The 19455-nt window shown below is 40.6% G+C and overlaps 1 protein-coding gene across 3 annotated transcripts in view; it reads right to left on the bottom strand.

The window, feature by feature from the left end:
* The window catches only part of LOC139691250 (rap1 GTPase-activating protein 1-like), a 312140-nt gene that overhangs the window by 150994 nt on the left and 141691 nt on the right, over positions 1-19455 (bottom strand). For 2 of the 3 annotated variants that reach the window (XM_071588994.1, XM_071588995.1), the window contains exon 3: positions 13086-13409. The exons of the other annotated variant lie outside the window; for it this stretch is intronic. In XM_071588994.1, the coding sequence (XP_071445095.1) occupies positions 13086-13409 (324 nt within the window). The remainder of the gene's footprint in view (positions 1-13085; positions 13410-19455) is intronic. 3 annotated transcript variants of the gene reach the window in all.

Here is a 19455-nt window from a genome sequence, read left to right on the forward strand (position 1 = left end):
TTTCATTGTTCATTTTCTTTTCTTCTTTGCAATGCAAAATAAAGAGTAGTTGGGAACTCATCTTATTTTGTATTATTAAATAGAAACTATCCACCTTTTTTGCAGTTCTACAGCATGATTTGAATACGCGTATCTTGTTATTGAATATTTTTGCAGGTAAGTAATTTCTTTCGTGTGATTATCATTTTTCGAGTGCATGATCAAACTAGAATTTGAGTAGAGGTGACATGATTGGGATTGTGGATGCATGGCTGGTGACCTAACACCCCCCAACACACGTCCTTGAGGCGGCTTGCGGGGTATTGTGTAGATTTAGATGTAGAGAACTGAGAAAAAGTACGTTCTGTACACTCCACGTGTAATACTAATACAAGCAGTAAGATTAATAATTTCGCAAGTGATCCAAAAACCGATAACGTCAAAATAATGCTGGGAAGAGCTCCCGTCCATTCACCCTAAAGATTTGATCGCGCCGCTGGAGCTCGTCGAAAAAGGTACGATTGAGGAGGCCTGGGTTAATTTCCACGTGGATCCAGACGTGCGCTATCTTCTCCGTTCTTAGCACTCCATGGCAGTGTTCATGGCGCCTACCATCTTTAATGGGAGTACGATCTTGAGGTCTCTCTGTCTCTTGCTTGCACACTTCTTCCAAACCCACTCTTGGCATTGGCGATGGTGGGGGGTGGGAGAACAACATCTATCTCTCATTCATGATTTAGACATCTTGCTCAACACACTTCATACATGGCCTTGGAGAACTCCTTCCTCTTAATGTTTCACTTCTCCCTCTCTTAGTACCCTGGAAAACTGAAGAGGAGGGCGAAATTAAATGGTTAATCGCACGGCCATCATTTTCGACTATTTTTGTCTAGTGAAATACAGATGTCAGGCTTTTTGTAACGTTAGATACATCGCCAAATTGCAACTAAGTGCATGAGTAGTCAGATCCAACAGAATACCTGGAACTCATGTTTAATGAATAGCTTATTTTGTTGGCAAATCGAAGGATACCAGGTCATAATTAAAATACTTACAACTTTAGTTCTCCCCACAGAGGGCTATTGATTTATTTTTCTGAAATTTTAACGGTGATGCTGGTTTTAGTTTTTAACGGTGTCCGGGCGTTTTAGAAAACAAATTCATATCAATTCACCGTTCACGCTGATTCCAAGTTTTCATACAGTTTTTTTATGCTAGAATTTCCCCATTCATAATTTTTACCGATTTTCCGTGCGTCAAGAATCAAAGGTCACCTTGCAGTTTCAAAGTCAGAATGCAGCACACTATAAAATCAGTTTCATTTATGAATATAACCATAGTAATCGTAGAAATAGCGATTACGAATAAGGGAACAAAGAACGAAAGTTATTGACTAAACAATCAACAATTAACGAGTCGTTGGAAATATTTTTGATAGTAGATTAAACATATGAGCTCGTAAATACGTAGCAATGGACTTGGACGTCATATTTGAAAGTGCCGCTCTGTCGTCAGGGAAGTACATAACGGATTGAGGGGATGGTAGGGCATTCAGGCAAGCAATTGAAATGTCCTGCAGCCAAGCTCCGCAATCGTGACCAACTTTCCTCAAATCAATATTATTGCCGATTTAATCAATATCTTATAAGACATATAATTATAGTAGGGTCAAATGTCAACTTAGATAACGTGTGTCGAACACAAGCAACGTGAATGCGTCCATCCAATAGGACAATTATCTTCTATTCCATTAATCTGCATCCCTATAAGCCCATGTTATACCCGTCATCTCTTGTGTAGACTTCAGGAAATCCCACTGTCAGTAATCCAGCATCCACACGATTCCTTATTCTAGGAGTAACGTAATTTTTGACGCAGTTAGCGGATCTTCTTTGTATTTGCATTGAATATTTAATTACTAACGTTCCTGCACATTCTTCATGCAGTCACTGTCGCTTTCGCAGGCCAACACGTGAGAAGCAAAAGACAAGAATTACAAGCGAAGGAAGGTTTTAGTAGGAAAAGGGATACTTTTTTATAACCTTTCCCTATTTCTGAAACTACCGAACTATTAATTATGCCGAAGGTTAAAGGCAAACAAGTCGCGAAAATCCGATGCCACGCCATTGTTCGTGAGAAAGAATTACAATTCCGCAAAACTACAAACGTAAACCCGCATGCCTTCCACAGACTGACTGTTTACTGTTGACTACACAGGTTGACTGTTTACTTTTTCACAGAATCAATACCTCTCTTGAACCAGAAGGAATCATTGCCCAAAAATCAAATGCCCGTTTTCGCTCCATTCTTTAGCGAAGGACTAAGTAGTTAGCATTTCTAAATTAGGCAAAAATTACGAAAACTGTAATACCGTCTGAAGGTTGAATTATTTTTCCTCCGAATCTCGTGTCTTTCATTTACTCCGGAATGGCTTTGATAATAATAACATAAAATGAATTTTAAGAGCTATACTAAAATGTCGTTATATTAATTCAATATTTTAAGTTTGGCGTCATCAATGTGAAAACTGAGCAGTTCATGGAATCAAGAGATTGGGTTGCAATTCTTATTTTTATTTATTCAAAATTCCAGTGTGGATTAATTTCACATTACTTTCCAATGTACTGATGATATGCGCCAATAAATAAATTAATAAAATTATTCTTTATGCGCTAAGAATTATTTTTAATTAAAAATTACCTTCATATCTCAACCAATCACTCAGTAAAAAATACAATAACTGATTCTGTGCTAGCTTAATATTAAAGAGAGGGTGATTTCATTTCAATAAATAGAGACTTTTCAGGCATGATATAATGGAATATCATGATTAATTAAAAGTTGGTAACTTTAGACAAAATAAAATTTCATGCGACCGATTTCAATGTAACTACATCATCATTGATATTAAATTTTATTCCGTGGGAAATTGCAAACTTTTAATTAATTTCATTTTAAGATGTGCTAAGTGGTAACAGACTCCGGTTCGATGACGGCAGATTCCCTCCTGAAACACAAACAGCAACACTGCCAAAAATTACTAGCCTGGCAGCAAATGGTTCGCGGGGTGAATGAAGCCCAGTAGTTTCAACAGGATTTAAATCCGAGAACCCAGGCATGAAAAGATACTAACTCCATCCATTAAAACATCACACAAAAAGAACAATCTTTCGACTACAATATTTTGCGGTGGATTTCCAATTACAGCTGAAAATACGAGGCTGAGGGTGATCGTATAAACGTTTGGATGGCAAACTGGCGAAACGATGAGTAATACAATAAACACTAATAATTTCACCGGCGATTTAAAACCGATAACGTCCAAATAAACCTCGGGAGAGCTCCTGTTCAACCACCCTAAAGATTTGATCTAAACCCACGAGCTCGTTACCAAAAGAGCGAACAACGAGGCCTGGGAGGATTTCTACGAGGACCAGATGTGCGCTCTCTTCCTTCGGGAGAGAATACGATGGGACAGGGCGGTCGATGGAATATTTAAGGATCCTAGAGAGGACAGCACTGCCTCGAGGCACGATAACGGGTACATTATTAATGCCCACTAAACCAGAGGCCCACACTTAGGTACACTCACACGGCAGGCTAAAAACTTGCTCCGGGCCCGAGGAAACGAATGAAATTTCGCGTGAAATGAGTCGATCCTGAATATTAAAGCGCCAGTCAAGTCTTTTAAGGTTATATCCTCGCCTCCGAAGAGCTGCGGGTCGAGAGAAAGTTCAAGGATTTCCTCCAAAAGAGACGAGTTTTCAATTATACGACCAATTCTCGTATTTTCAGGTTTCAACCTCTGAGGATAAAGGGTGTTATGGCTACGGCCGAGATTGACACTTTTATGCCAGGAAGATGAAGCTATTTCTTTCCATTATCAAAATCAAGGTGGCTTAAATTCTGGATTTGCTTATTTCCCTGATGTTCACCAGTTTTTCCAGACCGGAAGTTCCGATTGAATCATAGATGAAAACTTCGGGGATATGGACTTATCAGAGATTAAATTGGGAAATGAAACGGTGTGCTAGCATTTGAATCCCAGCGGAACGGTGATATTTCCGGAAGTATTATGCGCTACATCGTTAAAATTCTGGTGTAACATGAAGCTCTGCATGCTACTTGATCTGGGTGACGCTTTGTTGGAATATTTTTACTGCATACTTGAGCATTAAGATGGTCTTAATAAGACTCCCACAGTTTTCAAAGGCATTTTATTTATGAGGTTATTTCACAATTCCTGCAACTTTCATTGCTGTAGAGTATATACAAATGGAAATGATCTTATTTAAACTTTATCTGAGGCACTTTGAATGAAACCTGTCGCATTATTTTAGTTTTCATCAAACTTGGTTGACTGAATGGAAACATTGCGGGACAGGGTGTACAGCTGCGAAAAATACTAAACTAAATCTTTGGAAGAATTGATTTTAAGTGCATAATAAACATGAGGAGAATTTAAAATTTATTACAAGTGAAATGACATCTTTCGTATTAGCTTGTTCCTCATACTTATTCCGGACTGAATCTTGTGTGGGAGTATTATGAAATATGTTCCTTTTGCAGACCACAGATATGACTACTGTAGGCAAAAAATATGATTCCTTGCTAAATTGGAATGGTTAAAGGATGATCCGATGAGACAAATTGTTCCAAATCAAATCACAATCTCTTTCAAAGGCGACGAATCAGACTACATTTTCAGTTAATTCCCAGTGATATTTCAGAAAAATTAATAACGCTAAGCCAATTTAAATGCTCAATATACATTGGAGAATATTTGAACAACATCTTTAAATAATGACATGATTACTCGCAAAAACATTCATGAGTTGCTGAGGATTTCCTGGCATATAACCTGGCCATCACTAACTGATGGAATACAGGGCTATATTATTTATGGCACCACCCCTAACACCATCCATTCCAGTTAGAGGCTGGAAATTATCAATTGACCATTAAAGGCACCGAAAACGATTAATGAGACAACATTATTCATGAAATGAGGTATCACTCTGCATGTGGCGAATTTCGGTCTTACTTCAATAAGATCGGGCTCGTGGCTGTAAACGACACAATTTGCGAAACTGCTTCATTTCTAATTATTGGGCAAAGTGTTCAGGATTCGATGATGTCTACGAACTCGAGGATTTAAACTTAAATACATGTCCACAATATCAAGAACTGGAAATGTGTGGAAAATGAGCATATACTTGGTTTTTATCATTTAGTGTATTTTGCGAATTTTACCCTATGATTACGCCTAAAGTCCTGACTAGTACCTGAAGCTGCACTTGAAGACCTGAAGCCAGTGAATCTGAACATGACACCTATGCTAAAACTAGTAGTACCGAATAAAAGGCGTAAAGGAAATACCTACATGTAGCATTCTTCTTTCATTCAGGATGAATTTCCTCATAGTCAAGCCTAATACCATCGAGTGTAATGATTATAATATAATCATTAGTTATGAAAATCCCTGATAAAAACAAAAGTCCTTGAAAGTTTCCTTTCATTATGGTAGGGAATATATGATTCCCAAGTATAAGCTGTAAGAGCAATTTACCAAATGATTCATTGTCTTATGAATCTTGACGTGGAATAACCTTTAATGAGAATTGAAAGAGGCCATTTCCAACTCAATTTACCGTAAAATACCAGAAAAATACACAAACCTCCAAAAAGGCATTTTTCTACCAGTCACCTTTGCGTCGTGAAAACGATTATAATTTCCGACTGATATACACTACACCATTACTGAAACTCCTACACATGTAGATTTGTTTAATTTTCTAAGCATTTTTGAGATAGAAATCTAGATTCCAGTTTGCCTTCGTACAAATAATAAAGTTGACAACGGTGGAAACTATAAAAACATTTTTCACGTTCTAAATGAACGCGTCTATCAAAACCTACCATCAACGATATGACGCATTATATTTCGTAATCTGGACCGCATATATATATATATATATATATATATATATATATATATATATATATATATATATATATATATATATATATATATATATATATATATATATATATATAGACACACACACACAGCGTGGAGCAGATATGACACCCTAATTTAAAACACATCACTGATGAGCGCGCAGCTGAATTAGTGGAGTGGGAGTAGTGGCATTTACTAGTAGTGACGTGTTATATACAGGTATCTGTATCATGCACCTGTATCTACAATGACTCCAATAATTCTTACATCATATATATTTTTTATTCTGAAATCACTATATTTAGTATTTTTTCATCGGTAAAAGTGAAAGAGCTTTTTAAGGACATGACACATTAGATTTCACCACGGATGCTGAATTATTTTTGCCCATTGACTGCATATGCAAAGGAATGATTCAGGTTCTTTTTTCTCGAAAACGGGCGACATTTCTTTTCTTCTTTCCGTGATGGTGATTGGTTTGGGGCCGTTTCTCCATTAATGAAAATTACGATGGTTTGGTTAGTTTCTTCCTTTTGTACCCGCAACACTACCAAATGCCATCACATTCCAGATAAACCCACTCTCCAATATGGTTCCAAAATAGACTTTCTATCTTTCTGCTTTTCAGTATAGAGCGAGACCACGCTCTAGCGCGCGAGAACCTCTCCCTGAAACAAAGAATATATTCGGTTCTGACAATTCGCTGATTACTTCGAATGTATTCAATTATACCAAGGCTTCGCAGTTGGACCAGGTGATTAAAGACGAGTTTCGGCACTACGTCATCGTTACTCATCGCTCTCTTTCTCAAAAACGTGCATCTTTATACGAGATTTTTGTGTGTACAGAGATCTAGTGTGCATTTAATAATGTAGCCCCAAAATATCTGTTTCTGAAAGCAATTTTAGTTCTCATTCACGATGAAATTAGTGGGCGGAGTCAGAGAAGGACGTCCCAAAAGGTATTAAAATCCAATTAACTCAAAGGCGTCAATAGAGATATTAGAATGGACAACAATGTCGTCAACTGGCTTGTGAATTGTCCATAGGGACCTGGGTTAAATTAATTTCCTGCCTTCAAACTTCTACAAATTTAAATTACTTCCTCAAATTCCGCCCAAAAGGCATTCACTCCGAGAATCTCAAAGATGAGAATGCCCTAAAGGCTCGGATGAAACGAAGGCGTCGTTGACAATTAACTGAGAGGCGAGACATACCTGTGAAGCAGTCGGCGAGAGAATCATGAATCTGGAGAATACTTCATGTCAGAACAAAAGAAACCTGAAAAAGAACTTACAATGATTTTAGGCCAAATAACACCAAAGACAATACTTTCGAAGTAAGGCGCTAATAAATTCATCGTCTATTAGTATTACCACACCTCACCTTCAGTGATAAAGCATTCAAAATCGTTGCCATACAGTTGGAATGTGAAAAAATACTCGCTCAATGCTAAATGCACACGAAAGAGAGGGATCATGAAGGATATTGAATCGGGTACCATCTGCGCGGGAGTTCAAAATCATCTCTGTAGTAGCTACGAATCAAATTTTCGAAATATTTCTCAGAGCTGACGTGGAATCCTTCGTCATTAAAGCAAGGATGCGAGGATCACAGCAAAAATTCCATTTAGCATAATCCAGTCAGCTTATCTAAACTTTCCAATTAACCAGGGATTATCATCATACAACTAATGTATCGATAACTTACCCTGTAGCTGGCGAACAGAGAAGTTCAACTTATTTACCTCTTTTATTACATCTTTTTCACGCCCTGAGCATAGATATAGAATAAAACCTTAACCACGAGGCTCTTTATTTGACGCAATGAACCTTTTTGTCGTTGTCCGATTGCTGATAACGTGACATCTATTTAAATCGTATTTACTATGGTTATCACAAAATGCTCGCTGAGAAGTTATTTGAAATAGCGACGTACTCCTCGCTAGCGCTCAGCGATACAGAAACTGAACTAAAATCACGAGTGAGTCGATTGCTAAAATTATATAAAATTAGCTGAACATATTTTTAGGAGATACTTTGTGTACGCGATTCAATAGCAATCAATGCAAAAGCCAACTCCGCTCTCGTTAAAGAGTAATGTCTTACGCGAAGTAGAGCGATAAAAATTTTATGTATAAATGCAAAACTCACCGACTTCTCGAGTCACGAAAAAGGAAAGCAATTTAATGAGGATGCGGGAGACCCTCCAACGCGCCACCTGTTTCAAAAAGGAACGTGATGACTCGAACTAATTGCAGCTCCGGCAATTAAAAATATCTTCTCCGAGCTGCAACAGAACGGTTGTTCACGCCCTTGTAAAATTCTTTCCAAGTGTAGTGAGACTTGACCCCATTTTTAAACGCTTCCGAGTGTGCTTTCCACAGGGCAGCTAAGGCACGACAATGACTTCGTTAATTAGCATATGAATGAGCACAGAGTGACACATGCTTTTCATGTGAGCGTTAATAAACATTTGGAAAAGCATAGATGGACTCAGAGGATTTAGTCCAATGGTCACACAGGATTACTAGGAGAAAACCTGGCCACACTGGAGAACCTTCATCTCAAGTTCTCAAAATGCACCAAAATCGTAATTGTGGTGCGTTTGCAAGGCTGAATTTCCAAACATTTGTTGGGGTGGGGGGTTGCCACAAACCAACAACAGCGCAGCTGCATGTGGACCCCTAGCATGAAACAATTTCGCCATACAATTCATTTTTTGAAGAGTAAGCAGACACGCGGACAAGCATTTACATTGACATTTATCATTAAGATTAGTAAAATACAATCCTTCCAAGACTTACGCTAGAGTAAAAATTAATTAGACACTAATTTATAGTACGTTTCATGCCATTTAGATTTTAAAGCCAATAACTTAAAAGTCGCAACTAACGGTTCACTTATTTTTTTTAACACACAAGAAACCACTCGAGACAGACAGATGTCGACCGAGGGAACAGGATGGCAGATAGCAGAATCGGAAGTCAAGATAATAGGCAGGAGAAGACGGGCTCCATTGAGTGACGTCGTTCAAGACGTGAAAGAGTGTGAGTGAGAAAGGAGAGGAAAATTGGGAAGAAGATGGCTGAAAGACTGAAAGCAGAACACGGGGAAATGACAAGGTTGCGGGGAAGGACGTAGGGGGTGGGGTGAGCACTTGGGGAATGGAAGAAGGGTTTGGTCGGAGGCGAAGGTCGGAAAGGGGCATACTCTCGGGTGGCTCTCTCTTCTGCCGATGTGAGGAGAGGTGGGTGGGGTGTTCAGGGCGTCACGAAAGTTATTGCGTGGCCAGGGTGTGCGCCCTGGTACAAGGGTAAATGTCTCGATGAGGCAGGGAGGGGGTGAGGTTAAGGAGCGGACGGCAAAACCGTGAGAACTCGGCAAGGTGGCGGCTGGGACGTGGCTCTTCATGCGTAAGGCCTTCTTCTCCTCCTCCCACGCCGACGACCAGGGGTCGAGGTACCGCCCACCCCAGGAAGACATTCTCCCCCCGCAAAAAAAAAAGATTTGACCGCTTCATAAATAATTCAGAGAAATAGTGATGGACCAATCCAGAGAACTACCGCGGCAATTTTCTTAATTTGGAATAATAATTCCGTATTTTAACGCGACCTCTGTATTAATTACTGCAATATTCGGTTATATCCGATACGTGCCGGCTACGCTAAATCCCCCAAAACCAACAAATTTCCATATTGCTTCAATTCTCTTCATTAGAAGGAGGGGTGATTGCCGAAACGTCAAAAAAATACGAGTTTCCTTTTCTAATGAGTCGTCTAAGTTTAAGTCATACTTCATTGTTATATTTAGTGTTGCCACTCTTTTATTTACCTCCGGTGTGCTTGCACGAGTACAACACACTGGTTATGGTCTTTTAAATTATTTAGATTAAAATAATGGATTTCCACAATTACATGAGCGTTAAAAAGAAATGTTTACGTGAAAATTCCTTGCCTCCGTAAATGTACTGGAATATTTTCAATGGGGTACCTTACGCCCAAGCTCCATTCGATTGATTTCAACCTCAGCGGCGTATCAAATCGAGAGATACCATACGGCTCGACTTAGAGGTGCTCCAAATCTACTGATTCCGAACACCTCTAAGTCGAGCCATAAGCTATATTTCAATAAATAGATATGGGAGCCGATCACTTGAATCTCAGGGAACGGCCATACGTACTTCCTGATCAACTCGAAAAAAGATAATTTTTTTATACCGCGCACCATTACCGTTAGGAGTTACGTGACATCGTACACCACCTCCATATAATCTACGGCGTGTGTTCTACCAATGTCCATTAAAGGCTCACGCGAGTGGAATCTCACACCTCGGTCCAACTGGTGGCATTCATTTCGTTCCCTCAGCCTACGTCAAGGGCAAGTAGTGGGGACCACAAGAATCTGGCTACTTCGGAAAAGGGCTGACAAGGGGTTTAGGGTGGAAGAGGGTATTAATGAACGCCTTATATTTTTGAGTCGAGAGGAATTCAGCTCCGACACAATGCCTCCACCTCAGGGTGCTTCCTCTGCCACCCACCCCCCCTCATCATGGTGGTGGGGGACGCCGGGGCGGGGGATTCCGGTGTGGGGGGGGGAGATCTAACTCTCTGCTGCCGCATTGTCCCCGAGAACATTTCTCGACACTTGAAAACGCCATTCAGAATCCCTTACGAATCAATAATATGCCCTAACAATCCTCCACGTCCCCCATTCACATTGGTCTATTTTTGGAAAATGGAGACAAACTGTGGAATTCCACGATGGCGAAAGTCCTTTGCTGAGACTTTTAAACTAGCCTCGGGCCCTCGACCAACTTCCAAGGACTCTCCCGTGAGGGGAGCGTGATTTTTCGCATAAGCGACGTCGTTTTAAAACGAGGGTTAATTGTCATAAGTTTACGTTAGTTCAGCCATTTGGTTCTCCCATAAGGAACTCCATTACCTGCTACACGATCAAAGGGTAAATACAGAAGAAAGTTAAGCTTGGCTTCTTTAAATATTAATAATCATCCTTGTGTATTTCACGAGGGCTGGAGGGTAAGTGATTTTTGATTTTGGCAATTTCAATATAAGTTATTACTTTGGGACATTCTGGGACCTGCCTATCGGAGATCAACGTTGCTGTTTTCATTTATCTAACGTATATACAATATGCAAATAGTGCCTTGGAGTTCTTATTCCTATTCTGTAATATCTATATTTATACTTTTCTCTGCGAAATGACAGACGACTCACGCTGAAAAATACGTATGAAAGGCGCGGGAGATAATCCTTCGATCGTCACTTTGAAGAGTAAGGACGGGAAGTACTTATCGTCTTATGACCGTCTGGATTAACCCACCCAAATACTTGAGGCCAACGAAATAATCATCAACACCGAAACATGACTGCACACATAATTAGGTCCGATTGCTATTAAGTTCTCACACGGTTTCGACGCATACGGACATAAAAATAAATAGCTTTTGTTATTACATAAATAGACCTAGCGCTTCTGAAAAACCATACACGCTTATCACAAAATGATGGTAATCAAAGGTGCAAAGAATTTCCACTCCACCAATCATTCCAAAGGCTAGTTTGATAAGCGATGATCAAGTTCCCTCGTGCTAGCCACTTCACCGTGTAAAATTCACATAGCCATTTAATAAAGAGGGGGAGGGCATATTTTAAGGCGTAAACGGTTAACACAAAAAATTACAAGTGATAGGCTCATTTGGTGGCGTCAATGAGCATCAACCAAATTTAAACCGCGGACTTTCGAGTTAGTTCCAACCAATAGGTTTATCCACCAGACTACCGCGCTACGCCTCAGGATAGCGGAGAGGCTAATTGACTCACTTGGAATTTCTAGGAATAAAACGGTCCGAGGGAAATTCATGACTTCGGTGAGCATCAATCGTTCACCACGCAGAAGGACTCTCCTTACATCCGGGTAAACCCAAACACTCGATTTCTATATTCTTGCAAAATACCCACCCGAGTAGTAGGACAGCGGACCCCGATGACGATGGGAAGATGAGAAGGGCCCCAATGAGTGGCCGACTAAGGTCTTCCCGCCACTCCCAGAGGAGGCCAATCGGAGTGGCGACCAGCGATGACGCAGGTTTGCGCAAGGGATATGCTGAGGGTGGGAGAGCGACAGAGCGAGGGGGTTTTCGTGGGCGTCCGAGGGGGCCGTGGAGGGGGGCAGCGGAGTGGGGGCTGGGTGGAAGGGGGGAGAAGGTCGGGAGGATCCGGAATGGCTGGAATCAGGGCAGGGTCTTGAGGAGAAGGAGCGAAGGGGGAGGGCTATTCATTGTTTCCCTCACAATTGTTCGGGCCGCGGCCTCAAGTGGTGTGGCACTTAAGTAAAAGACGGCGTTACTTCCTTGCGCTTCGGGTATGCGTCACGGCTCCAGCGAGGCTGAGAGCAACGAGAAAGAGTAAAATGAGAATTATAATCGGTCGAGTGATAGAAACTTAAGATCATGCAATTGGATCTGATACGAGATTCAGGAAGTTTTCATAAGCGTTAGCGCATTGGGAGTACAGATTTTTTCCGAATTTGGGGATTTAGGGAGGGGGAGAGGGGCAGCAGATTAATTCATTTTTTTCTCGCGGCCATTAAAAATTAGCCGCAATAAATGTACACGGACCCATAGCATAAAAATTACAACGCTTTCCCTTAACATTATGCCGCCATTCGAATGAATTCCGTATAAAAACCTCAACCAAGTGTCATCACCATCGCAGTTAACATTTTCTTTCCACGACTTCGTCGCCTCGCGACGGAAAAGGCGGGAGGACTCCGAGTCGGTGCTCAACCGTGGAGGGGGAGGAGCGGTGAGGAAGGAAAGAGAGCTCAGAAGGGAAGATGAATAGGGGATCTCCACAGATTGGGTGAGCTGTTGTAATGGAAGTTCTTCGTCGGAGCGGTCGGTACTTACGAGAGCACATGGGTACGTTGAGGGCGGTAGTGGTAGTCCGCATTGGTGGGGAGGAGAAAAGGATAGGAGTGGAGTGGGTCCCGAGGATCTTAAGGATGAGATGGAGAAATACCGAGAGAAAGTGTGTGAGCGAGACATAGAGAGAGAGAGAGAGAGAGAGAGAGAGAGAGACAGAGAGAGAGACAGAGAGAGAGAGAGTGAGCCTTTCTCCTGACCTGCGTGAAGTACGGAGGCAGGACACATCGCTGGTCGTCTAGTCGACTGCTCTGCGCCCTTTCCAGCAGCTCGAAGAGGTCTTGGTGTGTGGCGGCGGCAGAGCCGTTGGTGTCGTCAGCGGCCGTGGGCGTCGCTGCGCTCGGCGCCCGGGTAGCTGCGGGCAGCGGTGGCGGCGAGGAGGAGGAAGAGGGCGAGGTGGAGCGGTGGTGGCGGTGGTGGGGGTGGTGGCGGCGGTGATGGTGGTAGTGGTGGGTTTGGTGGTGATGTTGGGGTGTCGGTGGTGTCTGCCGCGAGGGTGTGGCGGCCGAGGCCACGGGGCCCGGCTGCCGACATGTGCGCGCACGGTCACACACACGCGCAAGGCACACGCACGAGCGCGATGGAAAAAGAAAAAGAAAGGGAGATAAAAAAAATTGGAGTAAGCGTGGATGAAATGGTGGATGGGTAGGAGCGAGGGGGGTTGGAGTGGCGAATGGGTTGGTGGGTGGGGGTAGGAGTCGGATGGGGTGCAAATATAAATAAACAGCAGAAAATTATGAGGTGTTTTAAAATTACAATGAAAAAAAAACAGCCACGTGAGCAAAAAACACGTAAGATGCAACAAATATAGGCATGTCTTATTTTTTTTCTTTTAAAAAGGGCCATGTTTGCATCAGATTGACATGACCGCCGTTAGAGTTAATGAAAATATATCTGTGGCATTACTTTTTTTTGATTTTAACGTTAAATTAAAGCGTTAAAAATAATATAATCAAAATGCATGTTAGTGTGAATTCAAGATCATTACTAAAAAAATAAAAGTATTAATAAAATAATTGAAACAAATAATAAAATTAGAGTTGCACTGTGGATGATGATAGTGTGCACGAAGCAGGTTTTGGGCGTTTCTCAAAAAGTGGTTCAGGTGTACGAAGATGTGTGTGCCTTGAAAAGAATTTCTGTACCGCTGATACTTCTCGGATGATAAAATATAATCTCTTATGTTCAGTAATTGTGCGCCGTAGGTTTCCGATAACCGCGAGGGACTTCATGTACATAGATGGAACTGTTTCTGTGTATCACGAGGATACTCTGTCTGACCTAATTACGGCATCGGTTTATTTCATTGCGTTTTTTGTGGTGTTATTTTTCAGCCAAAATCGGCTTACTTCTCACAACAACAATGAATTTAGAATGGGTTGATCAAGCGTAAAAACATTAAAATTCCTGAAAGATCATTGTACTCATTAATTCAGTAATCACAAATTTTTTAAAAACTCACCCAATTAAAAAAAATAATATTGATCCTAAAACAGCCTCCTTGGCCTTTGCATCGGATGTGTTAATAAGAAAATCACAATTAAGACAATTACAAACATTAAAGGGGTGGACATCCACCGAGGCGGGAATCAAACCCGCAACCTCTGGGTTGGAGGGAGAGACAGTACCTTGCAGCCACTGGGGTCGGCAATTTGTTAATGGGCTACACCTGGGGTGATATGTTAGATTTTATAGCATGGAACACATTGCAAATATAAGTTATTCATGGAATGAAGAGAGAATCACAGTTTTGATTTTTGGGTATTTCGGTGGCACAACCACCTTTCTCAACAGGAGGAAGAAAAAGTTTTCTTCCTTCCGCTTAGAAAGGCGGTTGTGCCACCGAAATATCCAAAAACCAATACTGTGAGTGTCTCTTTATTTTTTGTCCATAAGATAAAAGCTATTCAAAGCCAACGAATAATTTTTGTACAATGTACTGAGAAATTTAAACGAATTTTTTCCGCTTGCACAATTAGCAATCGAGGTAAACATGATTAGTTCGTGAAAAATAGTGCGTCTTTACTGATGATAAACTATGTTTAGCAATGCACCCGTTTAAATAATATTTTCGCAGTAATTGAATCCAAAACCTTTTCAATGGTGATATGAAATGTAATCACCACCGATAGAAATATGTTCAAATGGGATTTTATCCTTTTGCTAGTTTCAATTTACAGTCGCGCATGATATGCTTTTACATATGGAACTAATTTTGGACCCGCAATTTATTTTTTAAGAGAAATAAAATGGGAGATAAGATGAAATTTCTTCAGATTTCATATATTTTAGCTAGCCCTTGCCACAGCAATCAGGTCGATTAATGAAGTTTAAAAAAAATAAACTGAGATTAACTTAGTAGGGCTAGGGTAGACAAACTTTCCTTTACCATATAAAAATGAATATTGATACCAATCGTCCGATTACATTAAAATGGAAGGTATGCCATGAACATTTCCCAACTGCATGCACTTCCTACGATAGGCAGATTCCCAAGAAGGTACGTACTAGAGCCTGAACTAATGGCGTTGCAAATTTGTTGACAAAAATGACAGAATACCATATGACAGCGTATTATTCTGATGAAATCTCAATCCCCACAGATCCAGTGTTCCTAAAAATAACACTGAGAAGAGAATAAAAAGTGTCTCCGCCACCTACCTATATTACGATGGCAGAAACTCCATGATTGTATTTTAAGAGAAATTTAAAAAAGTAGGCTTAAATGTAGAAGTTACAAAATCGTCACTAACAGGATGATAAACCACGTTTTTCAAAAATACTAAGTCCACGCTACTACTTTTTCAAAAATGACTACGTCCATCGATGCAATAAACGTGGGTGAATCGATATGGATACGAAAAAAATTCTTTCATAACTGTATGGTGGAACATAAAAGTAATTAGAGAATGTATGGTGGTAAATACAAAACTGATAGAGAAACGCTCCACTTTGTGGTGCCGACCCACCATGGATAACATAAAATAATACCCTAATTACTTTGAGTTGCACATGTTGTGCTATACATGCAATTTTTTCTTGTTTCAGGGTTCGGTCCTCGTTAACAAAGTCCAAAATACATATTTATAACAAAGACATATTCTGTGCAATAGTACAGGATAAATCATTAAAATCGATTGATAAATTATCATATTAGATTTTCACTCCGCAACCGTTCTTTATTATATTCAGCGGAAAACAATGATGGAAACATGCCGTGCCGTCTTCCTCAGCAGCAAACACGGTAAACGCATTTAAGTGTGTCTGTTGAAAAGTCAAGCACTCTGGGGGTACCCTTTAAATGTGTCCTTTAATGGTTAATATTAGTTTAATATATTTTTATCACCACTGCTTTGCGCTATTTCTCCAAATTATATATATATATATATATATATATATATATATATAATATAATGTTCCAATAAATATACCGAGTTCCTTTTGATTCCCTATTGTTTCCCGGACTCCAATTGCCCATGCCTGTAATCCACGCAGTGTCGCACTCCACGCGTACGTATTTTTTCATGTTCATGCCCATGTATGAACGTGGTGATGCACATAATTTTGTTTCCTTTTCGGAAGAATTGGATCTAAATGACCAGAACAACAAACGCTTCGTGGACGGTGCAACGAATTGAAAACTACCGCGCTCGTTTGAATGGCCTCGTTTGTACGCAGCGATTTCCTCGCTAATCGCTGATGCGTTTGTCATAGGATCCGACCCGCGCGGATGAGGGTGGAGCATTCGCATCGTCGGTCAGTTTGCCTCCGTTGCTCGGAAAGTTGAATTGTTTCACCTTTAATCGCTCCGGTGCAAGCCAGTACCCCGGCGGCGAGAGAAATTCCCTTCTCTGCTAAATTGACTCTTTGTCTCTCGTCGTAATTGAAGAGACATATTGCATGAATTGGAAGCTGGTCTCTTACGTGATATTGTTGAAAATTTTGTATTGGCCTTATTGTACAGTGGCAGGCGAGTAGTGAAAATTAGATTATAGATCAAGTGTCGAGCCATCCGATTAAAGATGTCATTTTTCTCGCTAACGATTAAGAATCAAAATAGCTGCTAACGAACGCGCTGCGGGGGAAAAACTATCACTTTTTCATACTCGTAAGTGAAAATGAATGCCGTATTTTTTTTATTCAACCAATTTCATTTTATTAATCATCTTACTAGTAGCTCGTCTCGCACGAGTAGAAAAGTATTTTACATCTAGTTACCGTAGTGAATTTATTTGCAATTAAAACTACAGTATTTGAAATATTTGCCATTTTTTGTGATAAATAAAATGCATGCAAAACCTTATATTAATTTTGTTTGCCTGGTTTGGAATCATCCCCCGCCACTCACCCGAGTAGTGATTTCCTGGATCCCATGTTTAACTCTCCTGATGATCTACACCTTGATGTGGTGGTGTGCGGGCTTGTGCGTTATTATGACTGCCAGAGCTGTGCTGGATAGATCCATTTAAATTGCTCCTATTAGGTTAACCCATGCCAGAGATAGGTAAAAGAGTAGGCGCCAGACTAGTGGTAGCCCCTTGAATATCTATTCCTCAATGAGGCTGCTGCAAAGGTGTCCTACCCTACTGGGGCGACCATTGGAGTGATGGTTTCACAATAAAAAGACAATTGAGGAAGGCACAGGAAACCGGAAATAATGATGGAAATAGATAAGTATGAATCCTGGCAACGACGGGACTCGGCCCGCTGGGCCGTGTGTCGTGCCCGGCAGCGGGAGAGGTAAGACTTCCGCTGCCATCATCACAATAAAGTTTTGCCACGCGAAATGGACAGCAGCAGTACAGAAGGCATAGAAGGGGACCTAAGCAGTTAAAGTTGGGTCTTGGAAAGTTAGGACGATGTTGAGGATATGGTAATCAGACAATATAAAGCAGAAGCTGAAGAGAGAAATTATAGATATTTTGTATAATAATGTTGTACAATAATACAATATCATTAGTAGAAGTAAAAGATGAACCAATGAACTCGACCATTTTTCAAGGCCAACAAGAGATGAACTTATGTATGGTGGGAGAGGAGAAATGCAGCTGGGAGCTCCACACAGTCCCCTCACCTCTCCCACCATACACAAACAAGGTAGTAAAGATGGATTCATAGCATATTCTGATTGGCACTAAGATGTTGAGGACTGTGATAGAGGTGAGAATGTTATGCAAACAAGGAAGGGTTAGGAATAGGATAGGGATGTTGGACAAAATTAAGAAAGGAAGTTAGTATGCGGAATTGAGGAAGGCCTAGCTGTTGTGTCGGATGTCACGTTTCTGTTTTGTTAGGAGAGGAAATTAAATGTATCTTTATACCTGCGTATAGTCTTTGGCCATCTAAAACCTACTCTTAAATGTAGAAAGTAAAAAATAATTATCATGTAGTTTTAAAATTATCACAGTTATAAATACATTCCCCGAATACTGAACTGCAAGCAATTACCTCTCCTCGCAAGCCCATCACATAAACCGAAAGAATGACATTGCCATCAAGTTGACATCAAATTGTTCAGTGGAAACCATGATTACTATGAAAATTGACATATCCGACGCTTGAGAATTTTTTCTGTGTTACGCAAATCTATGAACATCAACCAATACCTTAGCATTTAAATTACCCCGCTCCAATTTCTAAACCACAGCGTGCTACAGCATAGGGTTTTTCATCGAGACTATTCTTTATTTCGAAGAAAGCGACCAAACTTTGTATACGAGTATCTTAAATACATATTAAATATACCTTCTTTGAGTGTGTACTCACTACGCTGCACACGGCTCTGGATGATACGCAGCTCCTGACATGATACGATAAATTTGAAGATTTCTTTCTCCAGTACTTGACAATAATATTTCAGCATACCGGTGGGGGTCGTTTATCGAAATCTTCTCTAACAGTAAACCAAACGCAACAGTTGCCCTCAATCGTAAAAAATATTTATAAAATCGATTTTGAAAATTTAAGAATTACAATCAACTGAAATGTGAGTGACCGTTTCAATGCCCTCTAAATGCACCTGCCAAGCGTGCGGATCTGAGGTCAATGCGCAGAATTATATCGGAAAACCTGGAGAATTAGCGAGAGAGGAAAGAAATCGGGCCAACATCCATTTCCAATGGGGCAACACGCCAGAAGTTCCTTCCTCGAGACCCGATCTAAGATGGGTAGGTGAGGTAAGGCGATAGCCAAACCGTCACTTGAACGATTGATCAGATGCTGTTGGGTACGTGCATCTTTTGCAACACGTCGCAAGCCCATCCGATCCATTCCAATCAAAGGAGTAAATAACTAATTGAATTCGAGAATACATTGAAGAGGTGAAAATAATTGCTGTTGCAAAAATATAAAAAATTCCCTTTAAAAGCTCTCAGAAAATGTCGAACCCGAGCTTTGTTGCACTACGAAGGAACAGTTCTCGAAACCATCGAGACAATTTAAAAGCACTCGATGAAGAGTCGAAACGTAATCACTTAAAACTTTTAAACTAAATTTCGCATAAATAAGGACGGTAAGAGTTGATCCATTTTAATGGATTTCAACACGCCGAACATTATGCGCAAACTATGG

The sequence above is a fragment of the Hetaerina americana genome, unplaced genomic scaffold (assembly GCF_022747635.1).
Source record: "Hetaerina americana unplaced genomic scaffold, ioHetAmer1.1.p SCAF_31, whole genome shotgun sequence".
NCBI lineage: Eukaryota > Metazoa > Arthropoda > Insecta > Odonata > Calopterygidae > Hetaerina > Hetaerina americana.